At 43.1% G+C, this 26,888-nt stretch overlaps 1 protein-coding gene across 7 annotated transcripts in view; it reads right to left on the reverse strand.

The window, feature by feature from the left end:
• TNC (tenascin C) overlaps positions 1-26,888 on the reverse strand; it is an 81,503-nt gene that overhangs the window by 37,531 nt on the left and 17,084 nt on the right. For all 7 annotated transcript variants that reach the window (XM_042830597.1, XM_042830602.1, XM_042830596.1 and 4 more), the window contains exons 2-3: positions 3,392-3,984; positions 1,159-2,472 (exon numbers count right to left, since the gene is read on the reverse strand). In XM_042830597.1, the coding sequence (XP_042686531.1) occupies positions 1,159-2,472; positions 3,392-3,854 (1,777 nt within the window). In that variant the 5' untranslated portion in view covers positions 3,855-3,984. The remainder of the gene's footprint in view (positions 1-1,158; positions 2,473-3,391; positions 3,985-26,888) is intronic.

Genomic DNA, 26,888 nt, shown 5'->3' on the forward strand with positions numbered 1-26,888 from the left:
GTGTAATGCCTGTCATTATGTAGCTGCCAGCATTTTCTATCCATTTCCATAGAGTCAGTGGTACTGGGAAACTAAACACATGGCTTAATAGCTAAGTTTCCACTCCAGCTGATTCCATTATTTTAACCTAAGCTTTGTCAAATCTAACTGTATAGTGTTCCATATATATAATACATAATATGTAAATTGTGTACGTATTTATATACATAAATGTTTTAAGTTAGAAAAATCCATCTGGTCTATTGAAGGATAATCAGGGCCCCTGCGATAATTCTGAAAGCTTGCATGGAAATATTTGTGACATCTGGCAATTCTATCATGATGGCTGTCTCATCTTCAGATGGCACAGTCATATTTTCTGCACGTGCCTTGCCTGCTCTGCCTCCATCAGGGCTCCATCTCAAAGGTCTACCTCCAAAGCAAAATCACAGGGTGCTTGGAGTCTGTCAGCAGACAGTCTCAGAGCTGTGCCTTTTGGTTTTTTGGCTCCTACAATAGCAATAGCATTGCAAATGCAATCCCTTCTTTACTGGTCCAGCGTGAGACTGGGAACTAGAATCTATCTGTGAGAAACCTAACGTTCATACTTAAGCACTTTATTGCCTAAATTTATTATCCACATTAACTCATTCCTGACAGACTTTTTTTTTTAAAAAAAAAAAAGTAAAAATTCTGTTCATATTCTTTTTATTAATCCAGATGAGTACCTAGGTAAGAAGTTTCTGGATTCACCTCCCTCTTCTCCTTAGCTGTTAGATGCTAGCATAGCTAGTTAGATGTTAACTAGCATCAAAAGGTACCACGAGAAACCAAATATTGTGACAAATCCCCATGCAGTAACAGCTCCAGTGAAGGGAAGAAACTTGGAGATGACAAATCAACTTTGTCACCATTACTGAACTTTTGTATTGCTAGCCACCGAAAGTCACCTGCAATTGCTACGATACACAGCCCTGGGAAGTAAGGGAGGGGAAGTTCTTGCTCTTAGCACACTAGCTCCACTGCTTCAGCTGTTTTGACTGTGATGAATAAGAGCAGAAAAAATCCTACACACAGGGTATATGCCCTGCTATATGAAAAGCAACATGGAGCCTCTAAGGTGGACACAGGGAATGGATGACACAGGGGAAAAAGTTCAGAAGGGCCATTGCCACCTACCATCAGAACAGTCGATCCCCATGTAACCTTCCTCACAGACACACCGTCCCTCGACACAGCGGCCCACGTTGTTGCAGTTGTTGGGGCAGGACCGTTCCCGGCAGTCTTCCCCGGTGAAGCCCTCATGGCACACGCAGCGCCCATCGACGCAGCGCCCACGCTGGTGGCAGTCATTGGGACAAGACAGCTCCCCACAATCCTCCCCAGTGAAACCGTTGTCACACACGCAGCGTCCCTCCACGCAGCGCCCGCGGTTGTGGCAGTCATTGGGGCACCGCAGCTCCCCGCAGTCCTCCCCTGTGTACCCCTCGTCACACACGCACTGCCCATTGACGCAGCGCCCGTGGCTGTTGCAGTCGTTGGGGCACCGCAGCTCCCCGCAGTCCTCCCCGACGAATCCCTCGTGGCACTCACATTGCCCATTGACGCAGCGCCCGCGGTTGTGGCAGTCGTTGGGGCACCGCAGCTCTCCGCAGTCCTCCCCGATGAATCCCTCATCACACACGCACTGCCCATTGACGCAGCGCCCGCGGTGGTGGCAGTCGTTGGGGCACCGCAGCTCCCCGCAGTCCTCCCCCAGGTACCCCTCGTGGCACACGCAGCGCCCATCCACGCAGCGCCCACGGTTATTGCAGTCCTTCGGGCACCTCTTCTGGCTGCAGTCATCCCCCATGAAGCCCTCGTGGCACACGCACAGCCCGTTCTCGCAGCGCCCGTTGCCATTGCAGTTGTTGGGGCAGGTCAGCTCACCGCAGTCCTCTCCAGTGTAGCCCTCCTCGCAGAAGCAAGTCCCATTGATGCAGCGCCCACGGTCGAAGCAGTCGTTGGGGCAGATCAGCTCGCCGCAGTCCTCCCCTGTGTAGCCCTCATCGCAGACGCACTCGTTATCCACGCAGCGCCCACGGTTGTGACAGTTGTTGGGGCACAGGGGCTCACTGCAGTCCTCACCGGTGAAACCCTCGTGGCACACACAGCGTCCACCCACACAGCGCCCATGGATGCTGCACCCGTGGGGGCAGAGCTCCTCGCCGCAATCCGGGCCCGTGTAGCCCTCGAAGCAGATGCACACCCCATCCACACACTTGCCTTGGTCGTTGCAGTCAGACGGGCAGGCAGCCTGGCTGCAGTCCTCTCCGGTGAAGCCTTCCTCGCAGATGCATTTGCCCTGCACGCAGAGGCCGCGGTTGAGGCAGTTGTGTGGGCAGGCTGGTTCGGAGCAGTTGGGGCCTTTCCAGCCTGGCTCGCACACGCAGCCGCAGATCTCGGTGCTGTAGTTGCCGTGCCCACTGCAATAGGGGGCCGTGTCCAGGCGACCTGCACGAACGAGTCAGGAAACCCTTAGCTTGGGGGTGTCAGGCCAGCGTGGCACACAGGGAACTGAAAGGAGTCTGGTTTTCCCAGCTCCCTATGGGCCATGATTTACAGAATCACCTGCATTTTTTGAATGAAACACTTCCTTTCTCTCCTGAAACTTAGCAGGAATGCTTTAATTCATGCTACTGCCAGGGTGTGAAGGAGCGCCCCTGCAACTGCTTGGTAAAATGAGCACGTTGGATTCCTCTGCTCTTCTCAAAATCCCTCTTTCACTGACTGAGCAGCTTTCCTGACTGCTTCATTAGGGCACGCACCATGAAGCATCATTCACCAGTTCATCCAGAACACAAAAAGCCAGGCAGCACGCTGTATCGCCAACAGTGAGACCGGCTCTGTGCTCAGAGAGGACCTAACTACTGACCAACCTGTGTTTTCTCTATCTTATGACCAACCTCTTACTCCAGTTTAGAAAGCAGCAGGAGGGATACTTTCTTTTTTCCTCTTAAATCATTCGTTCTCACTAGTTCTAATCTATTGCCTACGTCCCGCTGTATTTTTATTGGTCTCTATTAAAGAAAACTTGGATGTTAAAACAGCTACATTGGCAGCCTGCTCAAAGGGACAACATGTGGAGCCAGAACCTTGGGCTGTGCGAGTTTTAATCTCAACTCCGACACTGTCACCTCGTCCAAGTGCCATACTTGCTCAGTGCCACAGCTACAAGGCCCAGACAAACATCTGACCCACAGATCCATAAAACTAGAACTGTGAATGAACCAAGCTGGCAAACGCATTGATTACATTTCAGATTTAACAGGTTGACTTTTGTTCTTTCTTGAAACAGATTCGAGTATCTACTCTAAACAAGATCTGCTGCCAGCATGAGAACTTCCCCGCGTGGTTCCCCAGCCTGCCTTACCTTCTGCTGTCTGGGAATTAGGACAGCATCCAGCCCCGCTGGCACACTGCTCCCGCAGGGAGGATACCAGCCCCTCCAGCTCCTCCAGTCTGCTCAGCAGGTCCTTGATGTCTGGGGCAGCCGCACAGCCACAGGCCCGGCGGGGAATGTTGATGCGATGTGTGAAGACGATCTGGTTCCCTTCATTCACCGTATGCTCCTCGTAATTCTTGACAGGCTCAATTTCTGCCTTCAGGTCTGCGTCCCCGCTTGCTGTGTCCAGATCCACGGAGCAAAGGGAGCCAACAGGCAACTTGATGTTGTAGACGTGGTTAAAAACCACGGGCTGGTTTTCCTCTGGTAAGGTCACATTGAGCCCAGTCTCCCGCTTCTGCCGGATGATTCGCTTGATGAGCCCACCGCTGGTATGCTGGTACAGCAAACCTAAGATGGCACAGGCCAAAACCTGGGAAGGGAGTCCCATAGTGGCGTTCAGTTCCTTTCCAAAGCTGATGGAGTCTTATATTTGCTTGGCCTTTTTAGTCTGGAGGAGAAATTTGAGAGCCAGTTCAAACTAAGTTGAGTTGAGTTTCCTTTCTTGGCACGCTTGTTCCCTGAAACAAGAAGGAACAGTGTTAAGGGATGAACTGCAGCTTCCTCACCCAACAGCAGGGCTGGGACACTCAGTCACATCCTCAAGTAAGCTAAAGCTGAAAGTCTCATTTCCTTCATTCGTTATCCCACTGCTTGAATGCTGGATCACTGCTACTAGAAGATGGATCACATGAAAAACTCATGACAATGTCAAAAGGCCTATTGGCATTAATAAACCCATTGCAGCCCTTTTGCACCTGCTTTAATTTATTTCAGTTTCAAGGGAATCTGAGCTGTGGGGCTTGTAGCCCAAAAGTAGATGTTACTATTTTGATAATTTTTCTACAAAGAAACAGAGTGCTTTGAAGAACACTGCAGGTGAGGATCCTGGAGTCAGTGCCTGTATCCCATCTACTGCCATTTTAGCACAAAAGTAATGAGACACAAAAGATTATCCAAGATGAGGATCCAAGAAGGAAGACAGACTGTAAGAAATATCAGTAGAAATAACAGGAAATCTGTTGAACTATAGTGTACTATAGCAAACTTCAAAGGGTAGGAGAGCAGGCAGGTGAGTAAGAGAGAAAACAGGTGAGCAGGATAAAAGAAAACATGCACATAACCAAACTGGGGATGGAGGAGAGGGATAAGGAAGAATAGGAAATTAAATCCTTTGAAGTTCTTCAAGAGAAAGAGGAAGCTTTTTACCAATGGAGGTGTAAAACAAAGTCTTCTTAGCAACAAATAAGCCTTTTCATTAGGCAACATTTCAGTGTCTTATCTTTCATCAGATATAATATGATACCTTGCTTATGGTTGAAAGCACCTGGCTGGCCTACACTAACTCTTCCCGAAACTCACTCTATTCAGGTTGCCTCAACATTTCCTCTTCCTTCTCACTCCAAACCCTTTCTTTTCGAATGCCACAAGCCATGGGATATGAAAGACTTTTGTTGACTTCATGCAGAATTGACCTTCTACAGTAAGAACCTACAGCAGCTAATGGATAGACTAAACAAAGCACACCTATTAAATGTCATCTCAACATGAGTTTTTCTTTCTACTCATTTAGGTTGGTGACTGGACTTTCCCAATTGTAAGTTCCTTTCTTTGTGCCAGTAACGGAAGAAACAGCAATTTATCCTCTGAACACCGCAATTTTGATGATAACTCATTTGTTAAATGGGAGACTAGCTTCTTCCACTGCTCTGCCTCCCATAAAATGTATGGGATTGCTTTCCCATACTATCCCAGCTGTTTTGTGAAAAATAACAGTCATACATCACACACTTCACTGAAGTAATTTTTGTGTAGACAATGTTGAGCTCACAAAGAGTGAACTTCGCCCCTTTTTATTGGGGAATAAATCAGAAGTAAACACACAGCAGTGGAGGCTTTTATCTTGTGGTAAAGCATTCAGCTTGAAGCCATTTCTAACGCTTATCCTATTTGTTCAGATATATCTACAACCTCTGTCTGCACCAGAAGAGATCATAATATAGTTAATAAAGAGTAAGAGGGAAACATGGTCCAGGGCTCATTTGTGACTCAATCTCTAAGAAGGACTGCAGCTCACTAAATACATTCAGGACAATATTTGAAGTGGTATTTAACCTTCAAGCACACCCACTTGGAGTTTGCAAACTGCCTTCCATGCATTGAGATGCCATGTGCTGTAACTTTTTGCCCTAAGACAAGTTTACATATTTGAAATGGGTGCCCAGGCCTCAAGTAGTTATTTAAGGGGCAGTTGCTTGAAAGGGGCAGGTTGCTTGAAAGATGCATCACCTAGCAGAACAAACTAGAGGAAATTTCTGTGAAAGGTCATCATCAGTTTCCTTACAGCTTTTTAATTCCCAGCCTAGAGGAACATGAGTCTTGTCCAAACCTAGCAAGTTGATAGTAGTTTTTCTGCTGACTGCTATGAGCTTACAGATTATTTTATGATTCAGAACTATGGTTCTGAATATGCCTGGAAAATGAAAGCCCTGCCAATGACAAATGCTAGACACTTATTTTACTGTGGATGAAAGCCACATTAACACTATCACTTTTACTGGGTATTCACTGCATTAGATTCAGCCAAATATCTCAGCCTACTGATGATACTGGGAGATGTAATATATCTTGTCTGACACCCTTTTGAAGTTTATGAAGGGTGGTCTGGAAGAAGCATTCCACCGTGTCTGATCTACGACCTTTGTGTTTTGAAACTGAGTGCCATGTCTGAGCTAATCTGGATCAGGTGTTTCTCATCCGATCTGCCAAGGACCCAGCACGATAAACTGAGCTCCACTGATAGATCTGAGACCCAAAAAACAAGACACCTTCATGCAATTATTTATGTGTTAGCCGTATTTTTGGCTGGAAGAACAAAGACGACATCCTTCCATTCAGAATCCTTCAAACATGTCTACACAACAGCTCAGGCCACGAGGGACCACCCAGGAAGGCTCTTCTAAAGAAAAAATAGAAGCCAAAGCTATTGCCAGGCTCAGTTGTTTCTTCCATTTTTCCCCATCTTCTTCCTTTCAAAATGGTTTACACGGATTGTATTTAGAAGCTGCAGACATACTATCTCTTGGAGACATCCTTTCCTTTGCAAATATCAGCTGCTGGATTATTTACAGGCACCCAAGAGTCTTGGACCAAGAGTCTGCAAAAGAAGATGACTTCACAGCATGAACTATGAACTGTGCCCCTTTGTGTCTTCCTACCATCTTGACTACAACACAACCACTTCAAAAATCTCAGCAATGATTTCATGGCTGGTCTGCAAAACCTTCTGCTTGTCATGAGAAAGAATATATCCTACAAACTCGCGTTGTCTCACCTGCCCTTGATAGTGGGTCAGCCACCAGAACAGTAGCAATGAAGGAAGTTTGGAATCTCTGCAAGGAGAGCTGGATTTTAGTGATAACATAAGATACTATTTGATCTGTCTGTTTCATAGTCTGTGTTACTGCCTGTGCATCACCTTGTTATGTCTAACCTTAAGGATCATAGCCAAGAGAATTATAACATGGACATGACCTGGGCTCTAGTTCTCAATGCAACAAGAGCAGCAGTATTGCCAGGACAGCTGTGAGATAGGAGAACTGTGCAGAGCCAGCATCTTGCTCTGGTAGTGACTGTAGAAATACCCATCACTTCAAGTCAAAAGAGAATTAAGACAACGGACATTTTTTCACCCCAGCCACATGCAAAACCTGCCATCTCCTGCCCATCCTTTTGTCTTGGCTGGCTCAAAGGATGACGTTCATATTCAGAATTTCTTTGACTTGCTTAAGAAATATACAGACTAAAAATTAAGAAGTTAATCACGGCATCTATACAATACCAGCTGACCCAGAAAGCATGAGGGAAAAAACTCCTGTACAAATCATAAAAGTAAATGCTAGATATCACTTAAAGAGGGAAAAAAAGAAATAAAGAAAAGAACTACTCCTAGAAAAACACTCCTTAAAATCATAATCACTAGCAAGTAATACTGTGAATAACATGTAGAGGAAAGTGGACAATACCAAGAAAAGGAACAGTTTTCATTTCCACTACAAACCCTTTCATCTGAGCATCTGAAAGTACAACATGCTCTAGCTGTCAAAAACAAGAAAATATTAGGGTTATTTTTTGATTTCGATATCTTCTCTCCCCCACTGACATCACAACTTTGTCAGGACCTTTCAATTTAATTAGAAATTTGTTTCTTAATAGGAAAACGTCAGTCAATCTTGAAAAGAAGCCCAGGGAATCCTGACTCCTGGGGAACACTCAGCAAAGGTGGTGTATGAATATTTTCCTTCCCCAGAGACAGATTTGCTGGAAACCAGCAGGTGTGAGAAGCTACATTAATTTTTGCCTAGTTTATAGTTCTAATATACCACTTTGGTCTCTCTTGCAAACTCAGGAATGGTAGAGCTGTGAGATTGTTAGTGGGCACATGGAGTGATAAAGATGCAAATGAGAACCTGGTGTGATTTTAATCAAAACAGATTGCAGCTGCGAAGGGAGAGGTGCTAAAAAAATGTCTCAGCTGTCCTACTGAAAGGAGGCAGAAGGCTGATTAGCCTTGCTCAGGCACCCTGTACATGCCACGACTCGGAAATGAAACATAAAGAAGGCAGAAGGAAAAAAAGAGAGGAAAAAAAGAATACAACTCCTCTGCCAACAGTTACTTCTAGCATCACAGCAGGAGGAGATAAAATAATGACAACATATATTGGACTCCAGCACACCTTGCTAACATTTGGACAGAAGTAGCAATGGGATGGATTCTGACATAGGGGAAGACCTCAGCTGGAAAAGAGCCATGGCCCTCTGTAGAGAACAGAGAAGGATGTACTTTAGGGTTTGTTAATTGCTAACCTCAAAACAGCCTTCTGTGATTTGTTAATGGAAGAAACTTCATATCCCAAGAATTTCCACCCAGGTGGGATCCTGCCATTTGTTCCCTGAAGAACAAGCATCCAGCAGTGCCACTGTGTGAGCAGTGGCATCATGATAACACTGTGCTCTTCTCCTTATCCACTGCCATGCAGATAGGGAATTTGATCAGACCTGGGATGCTCCTTGTGTGCTGACACAGGGAATCTGTGCATTCTCTACACAGAAGAAAAGCAGTGCTTTTACAGAGGATTAATAAATGGAAGCTGACTGCCAGAGGGCTTTTTTTATAAGGAAGGTTTTCAGAAGGTGCAACCTTTTGAAGAAAAAGTGCTAATAGCACAGCTTTGCCAAGAGCATGTGACTCTGGAGGCTCCAGGCATCTCCTCAAACAGATGGATTAAGTCTGAAGTGAACTGAAGTGTTCTTAAAGAAAGAGACTGGTGAGGGCTGCAAGTTTTGACACAGCAGGCCAAAGCACGAACAGCTCTGACTTTGCCTTTCACTGCTGTTCCCATGCATTGATGGCTATAGGAAATCATTTTCTTTCCATTCCCAATTTTACTAGGGCAAAGGAATCAGCAGGGATACTCACTTTAGGTCAAACTACTTTATATCACATCTGAGAGCTGAAGTTTGCAATAGTTCTAGCAGCAATTAATCTTTCCAGTAATAACAGCCAAAGCCAAATAATTACTTTCATTTTTTTTCTTTTTTTCTTTTTTTTCCTTTTTTTTTCTTTTTTGCATTGCATTCAATCCAAGGAGCAGATTTTTAAGGCAGCCAAATCTGGAGTAACTCAGAAAATCCACTGTTTTCTCTGAGGATTATACAGACAGTGTGTGCAGGGAGAATTTGCAGTTGTTTGAGCAGCAACCAGACACCACAGATACAAATAGGACTTCAGGATGTGAAGCTCCAAAGGGAAATACTCATAATTCAGAAATTTTCTTCAAAGTCTTAAATCAGCTGCATAAACAGAGGAAGGGATCAGGGAAGAAAGAAAGAAGCCAATTCCCTTATTCTCAAACGCTCTGTCAGATAAATTGCAACCCATCCAGTCTCCAGGTTTCATGGTGGATGTTCAGTAACAGTGAAGAGAGGCAGAAAACATTCTCTGGACATCAGGATGGAGAAAGAGGTTGAAAGGAAACAAGTTTCAAAAGTTTTAAAATATACATAGAGAAGCACAGCATCTAAACATACACAGGTACTTACAGAATCACAGAGTCATAGAATCCAAGAATGGCTTAGATTGGAAAGGACCTTAAAGGGCATTGAGCTCCAGCCCCCAAATGTGGACTTTCTACTATAGAAGTGATTCAGTAATGCTGAATAATTTCAGAACGAGATCCCCATAGTATCCACGTGTGCTGTGGAGTGGCAGAAAACGTTCCAAAAGGTTTAGCAATTAGAGTGGACACATGAAACCTCATTCCTCCATCTTAAGTATGGAAAACTGAGACACAAAGAGGCCGGCGCTGGGCCACCTGGGCTCCTTAAAGCCCTGCATTTAGGACTAAGCATTTTAACCAGGGCAAGACAAAAAAAAAAAACAGGATCCAATTTTGCAGAATCCCATCACGGCAGTTCAAACATCAGCACCTCCCAGAAGGCATTCAGCACCTCCCAGCCCTGATCCTAGTACCACACTTTCTTTTTTTCTGCCTGTAGGACTTCCACCCTTTTTAGCTGAGAACACACTGGCGGTTTGTGCTTGATGTGGTTGAGCTTCCACAACTCAGCTTAAATACATCCTGCAGCCATCTGGGTCTCATTTGGAGCTGGCATCGTGCATTCACGAGGAACCCCATTCTCAGGGCTAAGAACACAAACACGGGCATGCAGAGGTAGGAACCTATTTTCACAATTAATTCAGCGTTGATTTCTGAGCTCTCATAGATTACAGTTGTCACATGAAGCCATTATACGTTCTGGGAGCCTCATCACGCCTCTGTACTTACTAATATAACAGATTTTAAAATACCACAAATGAATCCTTCACAAAGTCCTGGGGTTCATCTGAATTGCAGTCAGATGTATACCTCAGTCTATTTCAAAGAGAAGCAATACAAATGGATACGCAGCTTTTTTTTGCCCCATCCAGTCCCTGAGGTCCCACATTAATCACCATTCAGCTAAGCCTGAACTCCTCACTCCAGTTAATTTTTCATCAGCTCTTAGGTTACATTTCTACTTTTGGGAAGCTGTGCAGTTTATGGTTCATGGATCCTACTGTACGTCAACTTTAAATAAAACCATTTGGATCCATTTTAGCCTCCTCCCATTCTACCTTGGCTGAAAAGCAGCACATAGACAGGACTTCGCCAAGGCTGTTTTAGAAGGAATTTTAATTAATTGCTTTGTGTACAATTTAGAATTTAGCAAAGGCTCATATTTCAAAGGCATCAGCATGACAGTGCCACAAAGAGGGAGGAAAAATAACCCACTGAAGCCAACATCCATAAAAAATGTGAAAGAGCTACGGTAAATTCTGAATGATAAGCATAAAGGGAGCCCCATGAGAGCCTAAACCTTCAGTTGTACAGTGACTTTTGAGTTAAATTAGCATGATTATTCCATTATAAACTACTTGGTTACAACAGTTCTGTATTCTTAGCCATGGAAAATCTCCCTAGGTCTGTCCTCGTTCAGGATCTCAGAGAGAGAACAGACATTTCTGAGCTAAGCTAAACAACGAGGTTGGCTGATTTTCAAAGCAGAGCAGAAGTTCAGAGGTTGTCTACTTCCAGTATCAGTAACACCTTTGATCAGTTCGGTGTTAGCGAGCAAACCTAGTGAATTAAATGAGAAATGAAGTCGGCTGGCAGAGATACAGCTGGGGGAAAATAGCTGCTGAAAACATGCAATAATTAAATAGAAGTGAAAAACAGATTATACGACACAGTGCCTGCAATAACAGGATATTGAGCTCAACGACCAAGAGATGCCTTCCAGTTTCATAGTCCTAAAGACTTTTTGATTATTGTTTCTTAAGAATCACCTGGCTGGTGATGGGAAAAGCAAAGAAATTCAAACTGAATATACTGCTTTTGCTGTTCCACCAAGAGCAAAGGATGAGGAACTCAGAGGACAGGCAGGTATGGAGAACAGCAGCACTGAGATGTGCAAGATTGTTGCTAATTTCTTGTTTCGTCAAGTCAATTAACATTCTGATCTCTAATAAGTTTATAGGAGATTTCCATCCTAAACAAGGTGTAAATAACTGAAATTAAATAAGTAACTTAATTCCTTCAGTATCTCTGATTTCTACAAGAGTGATTCTAAATCCTACTATGTTGAAGACTTTCTCTCCTCTCAGTTTTTTTGCCTAAATTCTGTGATGCTTGTACCAGATTGTCTCTTATTGTATTTAAATAGTGTATCTACCTCTGTTAGAGGAAGCCAAATGTGTAAAGCAATAGCAGCCAAGTGGCTACAGTTCTTAACAGGAGATTTGATAACAATCGCCTTCTGAATAGGCCACAGATAGACAGCAGATAAGATTGGTGGTGGAAAGGGCAAATGAGATGTATTTTGGATTTTATGCATTCTGGCTAGACAGGGCTGCTCTGAGACAGCTACCATGTTGTTTAGGGCTGCTGGATATAAGATACTCCTGTTAAGGCCAAACTGATGTAATTATTTATAGAATACACACAGGGCTTCTGTTGGAACCATTCCAGAGGCCAGGCACAATTGGAGGACATTAAATAACAGACCTGTGTTTACCATTATTAAAAGAAGGTTAGCCCCATATCAATGACCTGTGTTACTGAAGGACGTTTATGTTGTGTGTCCTCCACATCCCAGAACAAGGAGAAACAGCTCCCAGGCACAGCTACATAAGCTGAATATTAGCTGCAACATGGAAATGCTCCATCTCAAAACAGGGGAATGCATGGAAGGTGGGGGCAATTGCAGCAATGCCCCCCAACCCCAACTGGGACTACCAGCACTGCATGGAGCAGAAGATGAACCTTCCTCCCCTCCCACACTGCTTGCTGCCCAGGCACAGCTCCTGCAGGATGCACATGGGGTCACTTCCCTGAGTGCTGCCTTCTGTAGGTAACTCTAAAGCCATAAATTCTTCCTGTCATGCTGAAAATACTCTGCTATTCCTTCAAGAAATGTTAAAAAAACCCATAAAGTGAAACACTCATAATGGCCTGAGCCCCTTATTTAATCAAAAAGACAACAGACATCTGGAATGCCTCTAGAACGAAGGTTTGCACCATCTGCTGTCCCACCAAAAGGTATCACTAGTGTCCTGCAGGACTCACACATGGGATCAGACCCTAAAGGAACTACATCTGCTGAATTCTAGAAGATCACAGCTTCTCTTGGCCTGGGTTAGAGCCTGATGGCTATTTAAACGCAGTTGTTTTATAGCCAGTGTTTACATAAGAAGCATCCAACGTGGCATTATGTCACAGTTATATAGAGCCAACCAGACTCAGGAAGAGACCCATACTAAACACAGGAATTAAAAGCTCTTAATGATTCATTTTTGGTACCACTGGACTTAATAAAATTATCCAAGTTCAAACTGAATGAACGCAATTGCTGAGTGACTTAGATGAGTAATGCGGACTTATTCAATCCACACTCATAACTTGGTGCCTAACTTCTCATGCAATGTACTGTTAATTGTGCATAATTAGAAACCAACAGTGGTTACATCTCAGTCGATGTTATATGTTGACCTGCAGCCTGCTCTCAGGCTCCTGAGTACGGATAATATGACTTCCACCAAACACGCCACCAGTTCATGACTTGGCAGGATGTTGTCATTTCAGTTCATTTTACCTAAGCAACAGCAGAAATCTTTCCTGCCTTTTCTTGGGTACCACGAGGTCTCCACTTCTACACCTTACCCAGCACAAGCGTGCCAGGCTGCACTGCTCCCTGCCTCCTCCTCACCATTCATGGCAGCAATACATGCTATGTCTTCACACAGAGGTTTCAAAGCACCTTGCTAGAAAACATCGACATCCGCCTTGAGAGTGGCTGTAAAGAGGATATTCTAAGAATGTTAGTGCTGTCAGATGTTAGTGCTAGAAACCCTGAGAGCGCTGAGGCAATACAATGGTGTCACTTCTTATATTTTGGGGAGGGAGCTGCACTCGGCTCCATAAGCATTCCCAGAGTCAGCTCTTGGCTGCTGAGCACCCAACAAAACCAGCTCAGACAATGGGAGCTGTGAGCGAAAACCAGACTTGTTTCGTGCCTTCAAACCTGTGCCAGAGCTCGCTGGTTCCAGTAGGGCAATGGCCCAAAGGCCTGGGCCAGCCGGCAGCTTTGGAGTGCACAGCAGGCTGTTTGTGACCAGGAAAATCTGCCTCTTGTGCTGAATTTCCATACACTTCTAATCCCAGTGACTGAGGAAGACGTTGGCAAGGCATATGCCCTGCTAAAGGCAGGCGAATAAAACACCTCGCTGCAAGCGGAGCCTAACATTTATTTTGGGTGTGCGATGGAGTCTGAATTCATGTGATAGAGTAATCCTGTCGATGAGGTCATGTGTTCCTCTGAAGGGGCTTCTTTGTACCCTGGGTTAGTTAGCAACGCTTTTTCTGTTATCAGGCATCTGATTAAACTCACAAAAGAAGGGTCTTTAAAAAACAGTCTCAGGCAGAACTGAGAAGCGAACAAATAAATTGTTGTATTGTCTCCTCTTTTTTCCTTTTCATTTTATCTGACAGGAAAAAGGAGAGGGAAATAAGATGGGGAAGGAGCACAGGAGAAGGATTTCATTGATCTCAAATGACAAAACAAAGGTCTTAGTCTGTTTTTAAATTTTCTAAGCACCCAATCCTGTGGCAACTGACAGTTACATGCATCCATATGGCATATTTACCACGAAGGACCACAATGCAGTATCCAAATAGAAAGAGCCTCCCAGAAGCAATCCTCTACTACTCAGTGCCACAGAGCCTACCTTCTGCAGCACTGAAATCCTTGCCAAACCCTGAAGGTAAATTAAAATGTAGCCCCAATTTATTTGGCTTGAAGACTCAACCCTTTGGGTGAGAATTTTGCCCGGCAGCTCAGCCAACTTTTGTTGTGCTTTGTAGTGCCCCTTAGTTAGTGTTGGCAATACCAACTCAGTTCTGACAACGTGGAATGAGGGAATTATAACTAAATCATCATTGATTTTCTTCACGGGACAAGCATCCAAAGCCACCTTAGATTGGGAAGTCTAAGAACAGAGAAGCTCAAGTTGTTATGCACTGATTGATCTGTAAACAGCCAAAGATGTTAACAAACTGTAAGAAATTTTAACCTGTTGTTAAATACCTGTGCTTACTAGAATTTCATTCATTCACATTTGTTACTTGGTGGCATCAGTAGTTGGCTACATTAGGAAAAAAAAACCTCAGTTCCTCTCCCTGTTATTTGTGGGGTATTTCACTTAGGATTTCCCCCTCCTCCCTACTGGCAGTCTGAGCAAACAAGGAGCTATGTAGAAGTTGACTATATAAAAAGAGCACTAAAAAACCACTGTGACCAAGCGATGACACAGTAAGATATATGGCTGATTGAAAAACTGTTCACAACACTTATTTGGCCATTGAAAGTTGTCATTTTTCACTCAATTCTGAAAACTCAGCAAGAAGAAAACTAAAATATCAGCATTATTTCAGGAGTTCTTTATCTCACAAGAAATTCCATCCCACCCGTGAGAAAACATTCTGAGGAGGTCATCTTTGAAACCAGTAATTTTTTCTTTGAACAAAATGGCCTTTTTGAAAGAAAAGCTGCCTCAATTGCATCTACTTCCTTCTAATAAAACACAGAGCAGCCTGGACTTCAATTACTGCATGAAGAGTATTACAGAAGAAAAACTACAGTGCTCATGCTTCCTTCATCCCTGGAAAGGAATAAAAATATGAACCTTATGTTAATTTACAGCTCTAAAAGCAGAAGAACATCCACGGGGAAGTAAGATATGCCGGTGCCTTTCAGAGCATCATGAGACACCAAACTGAAGTTTCAGGTAGCAAATTATTAAAGGTTAGTGATACAAGGAGCAGAAAGCTTTTTACTGCTGGTGACTTCTTTTATTACTACTTTCCTGTTTCTAATCATTTTTGGAGATGCTGAATCCTCTGCTTGCAAGGCAAGGTCTGCTCTTTCTACAACAAACCTTACTGTGGCTGATGGCCAGTAACACTCCTCCCCTGTGCCGTCAGGTTTGGCAGGAAGGGATTTTGGTTGAAGATTTGAAACAAAAAGCTTGAGAGACTGGGAATGGAGAGGACAGAATTGTGGATGTGGAGGGAGCAGACAGCTCAAATACTTCCATTTCTGTCTTCTAATTTGATCGTGCTGTTCTGGTTTATTAGCCAACTCTTCTTTCTCTTTCCCCACAAAGCAGGAAGACCAGCTGGTGAATATGGCCTATGGCACTCCAGTGACTCACAGCAGCTAAAAATATCTTCCTGCATTACTTTTTTAAAAAACATACATTTTGTCTGAGACAAAAATGAGGATAAGACCATATAAAAAGATGCCAAGGAATAATACAAGCTGTAGTGAGTTGACTGTAGTAACGTCTCGTGTAGTTGATGCTGCAGCTCCTTTCAAACTTAGAGCTGCAAAGCCCAGGAAATTAAAATGTTCCATCTATAAAATGGATTCTTTTTTTCTTTTTTAACAAATTAAGCTTATTCCCTTTATGATGTAGAGAAGTGAAACTCAATGTTGAGCTGAAAAAGTCAAATAAACGAAAAATTTTAAATAAATTTGTGTTTTAGCTATGTACAACAGTGGCTTGTTGGTGTGATTTGGGTCAGGCTATGCAGGTCTGTGATGCTGGGAGATGGGCATTCTGGAGAATAAAGGCTCTCCTGTATGAAGCTAGGGAACACCAACTGCCAGATGAAGTTATTAGGGAGCTGACTGCTGACTGATGGGAAAATTAGTATGGAAATAAAATCTGAGACGAACAAACCTGTAGGACAGCCAAGGAAAATGTTCACCTGGGCGTGAGAGTTTAATGGCACAGTGAGGCAAATGCTGCAACCAGATAGAATTATTGCAAAGTGAAGGATGAACGACTCCCACTGAATGGATTCCCCAGGCCTGGAAAAGCTACTTCCCAACAGTAGTTGAGACAAAACCAAAGGTCAGCCATCTCAGAGCCCTTTGAACCATGACAAGAGAAGAGAAGCTAAATGAGCTGGCTGGATGTGGGGTTCCCACAGCACAAAGGGCTCTCGGCAGAGATTCCAGAAAGTGCTCACAGCCTTGAGATTAATAGTGGTGTGGTCTCGTGGTCAGAAAGACTGAAACTCAAACTTCTTGCAGTATATATCATCTAATATATAACGTATATGCAGTGTAAATCATCTCAATTTATTCACTGGTAAGACCTCATGGGAGAACATATGTCTCAGTGAACTAAGTATATCAAGGACCTCATGGTATGGTATTGTTAAATCCTCATTTAAATCATTAGAAACTTACCTGGAAAATGCTATTAAATTTCCAGAAATAAAAAATACAAAGAATAAAAAGCTGCAGCATTACAGTATAAGGAAGAAAAAGAATCTCAAAGATATATCTTTCAAATTGGAGAGGAAAGTCTGATCAAAGATGTGCAGCAAATATATGGATAACTACATGACTGCTTGAAACTCTAGGGTAACAATAAGAAGTTGAATCCTTAATCTGAAGCCAAACCATAGGATGTGCCAAGCCAATTACCAGAAGAAGAAGATGAATCCATGGAAATAAATGATAAGGTTAGTAAAAGCCACAGAGAAACACACCAGAATTTGAGAAAAAATCTGTAACTGAGAAGAAGTACCATATATCTACAGAACATCCCTTCATCTCTAACAGTCTTAAGACGTTTCATGAAATCACCAGAGGAATCATTCTTGTACACACATACGCAACCTTCCTCCATGATGAGCTGTACCTACCGTAGTGTAGCAACGTCTTCTGCTGTTGCACAACTGAAATGATTCATGCTTTCAGACAGGAAGGAAAGAAGAATTCTACATCCAGCTCAAACCACAGCAGGAATTTTGTACAAGCCACAAGAAAGAAGCTAATTTTTTATGGGGCAGAATATTCAAATGTGTTACATCTAAACTGAGAAGAGGTAACTACAGGAGTACTGGCACCAACTCACAGAGACTGTGATGAGGCACAAGTTAACAGGGAATTCAGACTCTTTTTTGTTAAGAGCTTGGACACCTGAGCATCAATTTTTTGAAACAAGAGCTCAAAAAAGAGAAACAAAACAAGCAGGTCAGTGGGGTGCCTTTGAGCTACACTCAGTTTCATGGCAGGGTGCAGTGCAATCAGCCAAGTAGAGCAATTTGCTACAAACTTGAGAGAAAAAAAAATAAGAAAAAAGAAAGGATTCTCCATCTACTAAATCTACTAAATTTTATTTCTCCTATCTGCAAAGCAATCTCTGCTCTTACTGTAGCCTTCAGCGCTGAAGAATTCTGCCTCAGGCAGATACAGCGTAGGCAAAAACTATGGATTATAAACAGCACAACACCAGTGATGGGACCAGCAACAAAGGCAATAGATTCAGAAAAACAGTCTCTGTTCTGAAAAGAGGGAGAACTGCAGAAATGGGTCATCTCAGAAAGACTCCATGGGAAGGGATGTGTTTGCACTTCCTTTGCTTTGTTTCCTCTGAACCCCATGTTTGCGCTTACAGCACAGGAGTGAGATTCACCCTTTTGTCTCTGAAGATACACGTGCAGCACTGGATTGTTAAATGTGGAATTGAATGTGGTCCATAGCAGAGCTGCCACAGGCACTAAAGCCTAGATTAGTGCCTATTAAAAACAAAACATAAATCCACCATTCATAACTAAAGCAACTTTTGTGCATAATCTCACAGCAGAAATCACTCTCGCCTTCTGAGTATGTACTGTACCTTTTAATGAAGCCTTTCCTAATAGCAAAAGCATTTGCTTGCTCTCTTGGCTTTTTCCTCCCCACAGCAAAGACGTATGTAGAACTGGAAAAGATCTACAGTTTTCTAAACTTGTCTTTGGAAAGTTTCCTTGCCAAGTTACACTTTGTCAGGAGCTCATTATTTTCTTGGTAGACACTGGAGACTTCACTTTGAATCATTTTGAGGGCTCGCTGATGCAGTTTCAGACTATGAGGTTTGTATGCATGAATCACAGCAACTTATGCTCATTCCATATACAAAGTTCTGCTTCATTCCCAGACCCTTCTCCACGGTGTTTCTCCCAAAACCACCATAGGTTTTCCACAGCCCATTTCACTGAGTGGTTTTGTGATAAGATGGGAAGAGGAGAAATTCAGGACTTCTGATTTTTTTCTTTACCCCTTTCCCTTCCTGGCTACGTGGTGCCAATCCTCTCTGTTCCAAATTTGCATCAAAACCAAGATTGACTGCGAGACAAACTCATACAATTCTGTCTTTGTTTACACTTCAAAGGAGCTGCCCTGATTGACAGTGAGACCTATGCAAGTTGGACCATGTAAAACAGACCCCATCTCCATAGGAAGAAAGAGAGAGACTGGATTTTGCAAGGCTGCAGTAAGAAATCTTATGCCTCCAGACCTCCATAATGAAATCTGTAGAGGTGAAATAAAAAACTATGTTCACTATAGAATTCAAAGAGAAAGTGAGTGGGGTTTCAGAATGGCACCCCACTGCCAAGCTGAACTAGAAATTCAGAGCAGCAGACAGTTCTGGGGGTACAAATGTAGTCAGTTTAGTTTGTCCCTAAAATTCACAAGTGGGGAATCAAACATCAGGTTTTTTCTTACTGATAATGACAGGTAGGAGATGAGTCATGAAAACAATTGATGATATAATATGAAGAGGTGAATAAATGGGTGAGCAGGCAAAGCTATAAAAGCAAAACTCCAAATTCATTATTTACCAAAGATGCTGGTGGAAACTGCAGCAGAAAATAGGAACTACGAGCCACTGACATACTAAATGCACACAGAGCATGCAAGTGAACAAGTGAAACACACTGAGACAGCATTGTTGCTCCTGGTCTCAGATCATTCTTCTTACTGAAATATTTTGGCAATGTAAACAGTTTCCAGGAAGAAATGCTGGCATTTCCTGTGGTGAGCCAAAAAATCCATTCCACACACCTGACCTTTCCATATTTCAAGTGAATTCAGTTGAAGGAATGTCAGGTACATGGGCAAGCGAAGTGGAATCACGCTTTAGTGGCTCTGCTGTAACTAAGTAGTAGACAAATAATTAGCATGTGTATTGGTCTGGAATAACGAGAAATGTTTAATGCTAGAGATAACACCGGTCAGCAAGATACCTTCAGAATTCATTGTGCTTATTCACGTGCAGTCTGTAATTTCACTTCAATTTAACCACAAACTTATTCAAGCACTGCAAATGCCACCTCCGAAATGCCTCAGAACTCAGCCCTAAAACTCTGTGTTATTCCTGGCAATCGGAAATATTATTACGTGCCTCTCGTCATTAGCGGGCTTTGGTCTTCTAAATAGAAGCTATGGAAGCACATTCGTAGCTCGTCCTCGGGTTAATTCTTTGTTTTTCAGGCCATTTTCAGTTTGTCGGGCGGCTTTTCCTCCCCACTCAGCTCCTCTGTCCTTGGTACTAACATCCCAGACGTGTGGGAGCGCGCACAGTTCTACAACTCACGGGAGCACCGGAGGAGTTCCTTGAAATCTGACTTCCAGTAACAGCCCCAGGCGAGCTGTCTGCCTGGCCCAGTTCTGTCAGCTGCTGTAGCATCAGGAATCTGCACGTTTGGGAAAGTAGGGTAGGGCAGCAAATTGTAGTAGAACAAAGTATGCGATGAGGAGTGAAGATGGAGTGAAAACAACCGTGGCATGGCAGGACGAAGTAGGAATCAGATTCACAGAACGTGAAGCAAATGGAGTGTGAGGCACTTGGAAACAGAGAGGAGGCTGTTCTCAACCGGTTCAGTCTGAGGTTTTTTTCTCAGTGCTCTGATTTAAAGCAGAAGCACTTCTATAATGTAGTGGAAAATACAGTCACATACACAGCTCTGAGCAAGAGATGAGTTACAGCGGTGAATAACCCCGGACAAAAATCTGCCCTGCTGCTTCTATGTCAACAAATCGGGCACTGTTACACTAATGGGAGACCTGAGAGACCTCCACGCTCTGACCTCTTTTTCTTAACCCATTGTGACTTGAAACCTGCCTGTGTTAAAGGCTTAGCTGACAGCAATTTGAGCTGTGGAATAAAAGAAAGGACATGGAGCTCAATTATCCAGCAACAGATCTCCAGTGAAATCAATGCAATTTTGTCACATGAGAATTTGGCTGGCAGTCTCTGAGGTCTGCAAAGCAGAAAACCATCCCCTCAGCAATGCATACTGAACTAAAGCAGACAGGGAATAATGCAATAAAGTGCTGCTTTGTGCATGAAAAGGGCTCAGATCCTAATTTGCTCTCTGTCACAACTGGTCCTAACCCCATGTAACTGCATGAGCAACACTTCTGACCTAAATGAGCACAGGCCAAATCGGATCGGGCTCAGGCATCCTCTGCAAAAAGAAATTTCTCTACTGTATAATTAAGACAATGACAAGCAGGTACTCTATATGCATATTCAACATCCCATATCAAAGTGAAATTGCTGCTCACATTAGCAGAACAAACTCTCTCCCCACTGAAACGATTTGAGTTTGATACAGTAAACTTGACTTTTTTTTTTTGCATTGATACCTTCTCTTTATCAGTCTGGTAGGGTGTGTTTACAGGACATTGGGATATAGAACTATAGGGTATTAAAGGCATATTCATATTTATCAGAATTGCACATTGCTTATATCAAACGTGATGTAAATATATATCTAGAGAGAGAAAAAAACAAATACAATTTAAGGTCTCCTGCATGTCTTCTGAGAAACAAAACTTGAACAAATGAGAATCAAACCACAGCATAGAGAGCACTGTGTTCATTCTGGACCATTTCCCTTTTCTTACAGAGGAGCATTCACCCACATGAAAAGTGACAGTGAAATTATTAGTGATCTAGAAATATATTCACAGCCAAATTTGGAGAGATCCTAACCAAATTAGATATTGTATTTAGGGATGTGGTTTAGTGGTAAAATATTGATTGTAGGTGGACAGTTTGACTAGATGATCTTGGAAGTCTTTTCCAAGTCTTTTGGTGATTCTATGATTCTATGAAATCAAAGCAAATGAAACTCCTCATCCAAAATAACCTTCCAAGGCACTAACATGGCATTACCATAGCAGAAGCACTGGGCTATGAGCACACAGGTGGGAGGACATAGATACTCGGCTAGGTTCCATGTCCACAGATGGGGAAGGCAGGGACAGGCACACATACTGGCTGGTAGGCGACCATATTTCCTACCTTCTGCCAGTGACCCTCTCAAATCCCAGTGTACTAGTGAGGCAAATAAACAGCATATGAAACAATAGCCTGAGAACAACAAGAAAAGTACCAATAGTGTTAATTTATTTGAGAATGGCTCTCTCTCTAGGCCTTTCTTTCTTTCCATCAAACCTGGAGCTGCAGTGCTTGTGGTGCTGGGGTGGACTGCTGTGATTGCTTTGCTAACCTGTGAAGTGTGCAAACCTATATGCTAATTAACATTTGGCAGTGGAAATATAAATTCCCTGGCTTGTGGATGGTGTATCCTCCTATAAACACTTCACTTGGCCACCAATCTGGAAAAATAGATAGGACATTCATAAGGAGTGCTCACCATGGGAAACACCAGCGTTTTTTCCTGGAAACTATTTACATTGCCAAAATACTTCAATAAGAAAAACGATCTGAGACCTTTCCCTTAATATGCATCCTGTTCTCATTTCACTTGTAGCCCACAGTGTGCAGCATTCATTCTGAGTCAGCCTTGAATTACTGCAGTACAAGCAGTGCAGAAGGGAAGTACAAGCCACAAGTAAAGGAAAAAAATGTGTTACACTGTGTTCACTAAGTGGAATGGATTGCCTATACATCACAGGGTACCTTTATATCTTTCCTGGCATAAATCTTTGTCACACAGCACAGAGAAACCATTTAGGAGGATTCAGTGTATCCAGAAGAAGCTGGTTCTCCAAAGGAACCAGTCAAAACAAAGAACTGGTGCAAAGTGGACACTAAACCCCTTTAGAAAGCCTGACAAACTGACTTCTGGCAAAATGAGATCATGCCACAAAGAAGATAACCACTAAATCTGGCACAGCCATGTACAACTGCCCCATCCAAAGAGAGGCTTTCCATCGAACAGAAGAGACTGCCCACTGCAGACACAAGGTTTTGATGTTCTGCTGCTCCCTGGGATAAAGTACAGACAAATGCTCAAGTACTTATTTGAAACAAACCCATTGCAGTGGAATTTCCCAGGCGCCCAATTTCAGACTCCTTTGAATATCTTGGCCAATATCTGTACACATACAGCCCATGCTACAGCCCAGCATGGGGAAGAGGCAGACTACTACAATAGACCTTTGTCACATCTATGATTCAAGTAATTGTTTTTGAAACATATTAAAAAAATTCTGTTCCACCACCCTGTACTTTCTACTCAATTACTAAAAAGAATATATTTTCTAAGCATGAAACAATATCATTTTTGTCAAGGGTTTGGAAACTGAGCGCTTATATGAATTGAAGAAAGCTTCCTTTCTCTTCCCTGTGCAGTTCTGGTTACAGGGAAAGAGCTTTCTGAGTGAGTAATCTTTCTAAGTAGGAAGCAGAGCTCCCCTATTGCTAGGGAAGAATGGACCTCCAGTAGGCTAATATGTGATGGATGACTGAATGCAAACTTGGCAACGTTGTTCTCCGCTCCCCAAAGAATACAAAATGCCACAGGCTATTTGTACACAGGGACTCTCTAGTTGGAAGTTCTTGGCAACATCCCACCTTAGTTTAATTGAATCTGCAGTGGCAAGACAATTAAGGATGTGAATTTGGAGAAATTGCTTACAACAGGATCAACTCAGGATGAATTTATCTTTGGGGACTGACTCACGCAGAAGTGAAACAAAAACATAAATGGAAGATTATTCTTTCTGATTCCATAACCTGGGCCTCAAAATCTCACATTTGTTTTTGATGAGTGTTTCGTGGGATATAATGTCAGCCCAGATATTAACTGGTATTCTGTAAGGGCAAAGTTCAGATAGACTGACTGAAGCTATAAGGGTTCTTGTTTTGTCAGCAACACGATATGCAGTACGTAGGAGAAAGAGAAAGGATGCACACATTAATTCAGTAAAATACATTAAGGTCATGTCTAGTTATAAATGCATGTGCATATGTCAGTCTGAAAGTAATGCCTCTTATTATTTCCATGGAAACTACAACAGATACAAAGAGCACAATAACACTATTTGATAGAGCAAATTCTCAGCTATAAAACACTATTTTTTCACGTGGTGACCATGATTATCGGATTTGTGCAGATGAGCTGATTGAGATGCTCTTCATTTTGTGGTGTGAGAGCTGTTCATGTCTATCCAGAATATGGCTTATCTTTCATGCCACTGCTGAAATGCAGCCCTTGCTGGACTCACATCCACTGTTCGGTCTCATCTGCTGCCATCTGTCACACGGCAACAAAATGTAACAGAATATTGGTGGGTAGAGTTCAGCCTCTGCTGCCATCCCACCAACATCCGCCTCTGACATCGTGAGCCAACACAATTAAATAGGAGGCATTAGTTTCGGAGCAGCCCTCGTACATCATTCCAGCGCTGTGTAACGAGCTTGCTCCTATTTGTGAATGTTAAAAAGAGATAATAAGTACTTCAAAATTTGTACTTGCAGCAGAAAGATCCCTATCACATTCCTTCTTTCAGTGCCCAAATACCGTCTGCTGAACCAAAAGACATCGCATCAGGCACAGCTCCTTTCTGCCTCCCCTTCCCCAGTCTGCCCACTTCAGTTACGTCATACATTGAAAGATTTCATACGGTTCTGGATGAATGCCCAGCTTTTAACTTTTCCCACATGTGGAAGGCATTTAACTTCGGTTCGGATTGGACAGAGGGTCAAAAGCACAAACGGACGGTGAGCACTGAGCTGGGGGACATTTCACACCTGAATAAAACCCAGAGGTCAGTGGAAACAGACAGCTCAACGCCGTGTCCCAGGGTTGTCCATTTGATCTTCTTCCCAGTGTTCCCATTCCTCAGAGAACTCTCCTGTTTCCTCCTTCTTTTCTCTTCACAACACAAAGAATTTTTGGACTGCTAATGATAATTCTTTGTGGTGGAGAGCATCACTTACAACGGCAACTCACTCTCTGTAATATTATGACAAACTACCGTGCTGTAGCAGTAGTAGCACCACCATCAATTTCTAATAAACACAGAATCACGGAAACACCAGGGTTGGAAAAGACCTACAAGATCATCCACTCCAACCATCACAAAACCAACAAGCCACAGACAGCAAATCCACTTCGACATCGAGCAGTTTAACCAATTAAATCACATACTGTAAATTCAAAACTGACCTGTACACATCCCTTCATTTCCAGCTCAAGTTCCAGTTTTAGTATTTTCTGCCCAGAACTGAAAGCTACTTGTCCTACAATTCCTCACACTGCTATTGCATATTTCTGCATTTGGATGATGATGACCTGTGCAGGTTATCCTCTTTAGTTTCCTACTTTGCTAACAAGGACATTACACTGTCTACTCACTTAGCACTATAAGGAATAGCTACCACCTGGTGGTTTGTAGCCACTGTAGACACCTGTGGTTGATAGCCATTGGTTTTGATGACAGTGATCAGCCCTTGAGAAGGATGCACTAAATTTATACCAGAAACTAAATCTGAAAAAGTGCATGGTTGGTAAATCAGAGCATAGTTTTAAAGCCCAGTATCCCCATCTGTCACAGTTCAAAACAAACACGTTTTCGCTATTGAGAAGTTGAGGTTTCTGACTTTCTAGTGATATAAATTATACCCTTCTAAGCTCAGAGCTTTTCAAGACACCAGACCTCAAAACAGTCAGTGGCCCCTGAGCTGAGCAGTGCTGTGATGGAATGTCACCAAGGTTGAATATATTATCACTGACTTCAAACCAGAAGTCTGAATTTCTGCTGTTTCACTGTACTCCATAGGATTAGGACAGGTAAATGTGTGCTTAACAGTGAAGTAGAAACCACTCTCTGCTATACTATATTGCAAATCCATGTCTAACCCAGGCAGATGACTGGGTTCACTGATGGAAACAGCCTACAGAACAAACACTGCTATTCCCTTACAGATCTGCCAGTGTGAGACATCCATTTATACCAACAACACCATGCAATCCAGTACATTGCACTGCTGCTCAGCACCACTCAAACCCCTTCACACATCCTACAAAGCTAAAGGAACAGACTGACTTGTTGCACTGGGAAAAAGGCAGACAACTGCACGAACAGGTCTGTTATTTCAGTGGTTTTACCAGAATGATGAAAGGATTGGAGCTCTGGCTCCAAAGCGACCTCACTCTCACTGCTTCCAATGCTCCTCAATTTGCTCCTCAGCTTTGCTCTTGGGATTGGAAGGATGAAAAGCTCTCAAGAAGCACACACCTTCCCACCTCATCATTTATCAAAAAGGGAAACAATGCCCAAGAAAACACTTTGACAGCCTCTTTACAGCAAGTCAGAACATCTTCACTTGTGAATAGTCTTTGACTTTTTATAGATATTCTTACCAAAAAAAGCAGTAATATTAAAAATATGCTATCACCACCTGAACATTGAACACCTACAGAAATACTGCTCTGCCTGCACAATGGTTTGATTTCTATTAACAGAAACCTCCAGCTAACAGTTACTTGTAGCTCTGTGGAGCACTTTTTAGTGTGAGTTTAGGGATGCTTCAGTTAAGATCCAACATCATTAAGCACCATTATTCCACTGGGAGGACTGGATCTGGCTTGTTTTCTCTTATCATGTATCTATTTCCACAGTGCACCTGGATGAGACTTCTGCAGCAGTGTATCAGCTTCCCCTCCAAAGGAGACAGGGCACTCTGATCTGCAGATTGCATGCTTTTCAGCAGATCACAGGGCTTTTCTATAGCCTTGAAAACATTAATGGTAGTTACAAGATCAAGGACTGGAACTCAGAAAGAGTTCTCCCTGGGCTGCAAGAAGCCAGAGGATAAAAGTAATAAGCAAAAAGCAAAGGGGGCAAACGAATAGCAATTTGCTGAGGATGGTGATGTGGTGGGGTCAGTGATGGGGAGGCAAGCACAACATGTGTTGTTGCCCTGCACAACATCTCTTTTCGTTCTGCCCCTTCAGCTGCCTGTCCCCTGCTCAGTTCAGGCACACATCCTTTCCCCAGCACAGAGCAGAGGCAGCAATGGGGACTCACTGGAACTCACTGAGTCACTTCAAGTGCATTCAAAACTCAATGCCAGGGAAGGTCAGCTGCAGGCAGGCTGTGCCCCTTACTTTGGCTAAACGTTTCATTTGCTCCTAAGCTTCCATTAGCAGTGAGGGGGAAAAAAAAGAAGAAAAAAAAAGAGCGCCCTTAACCCTTTTCTGCCACTCTTCCTAGAATTCAAGGC

Source organism: Centrocercus urophasianus, unplaced genomic scaffold (assembly GCF_019232065.1).
Source record: "Centrocercus urophasianus isolate 14NV4802_14NV808 unplaced genomic scaffold, USGS_Curo_1.0 seq_34, whole genome shotgun sequence".
Taxonomy (NCBI): Eukaryota; Metazoa; Chordata; class Aves; order Galliformes; family Phasianidae; genus Centrocercus; species Centrocercus urophasianus.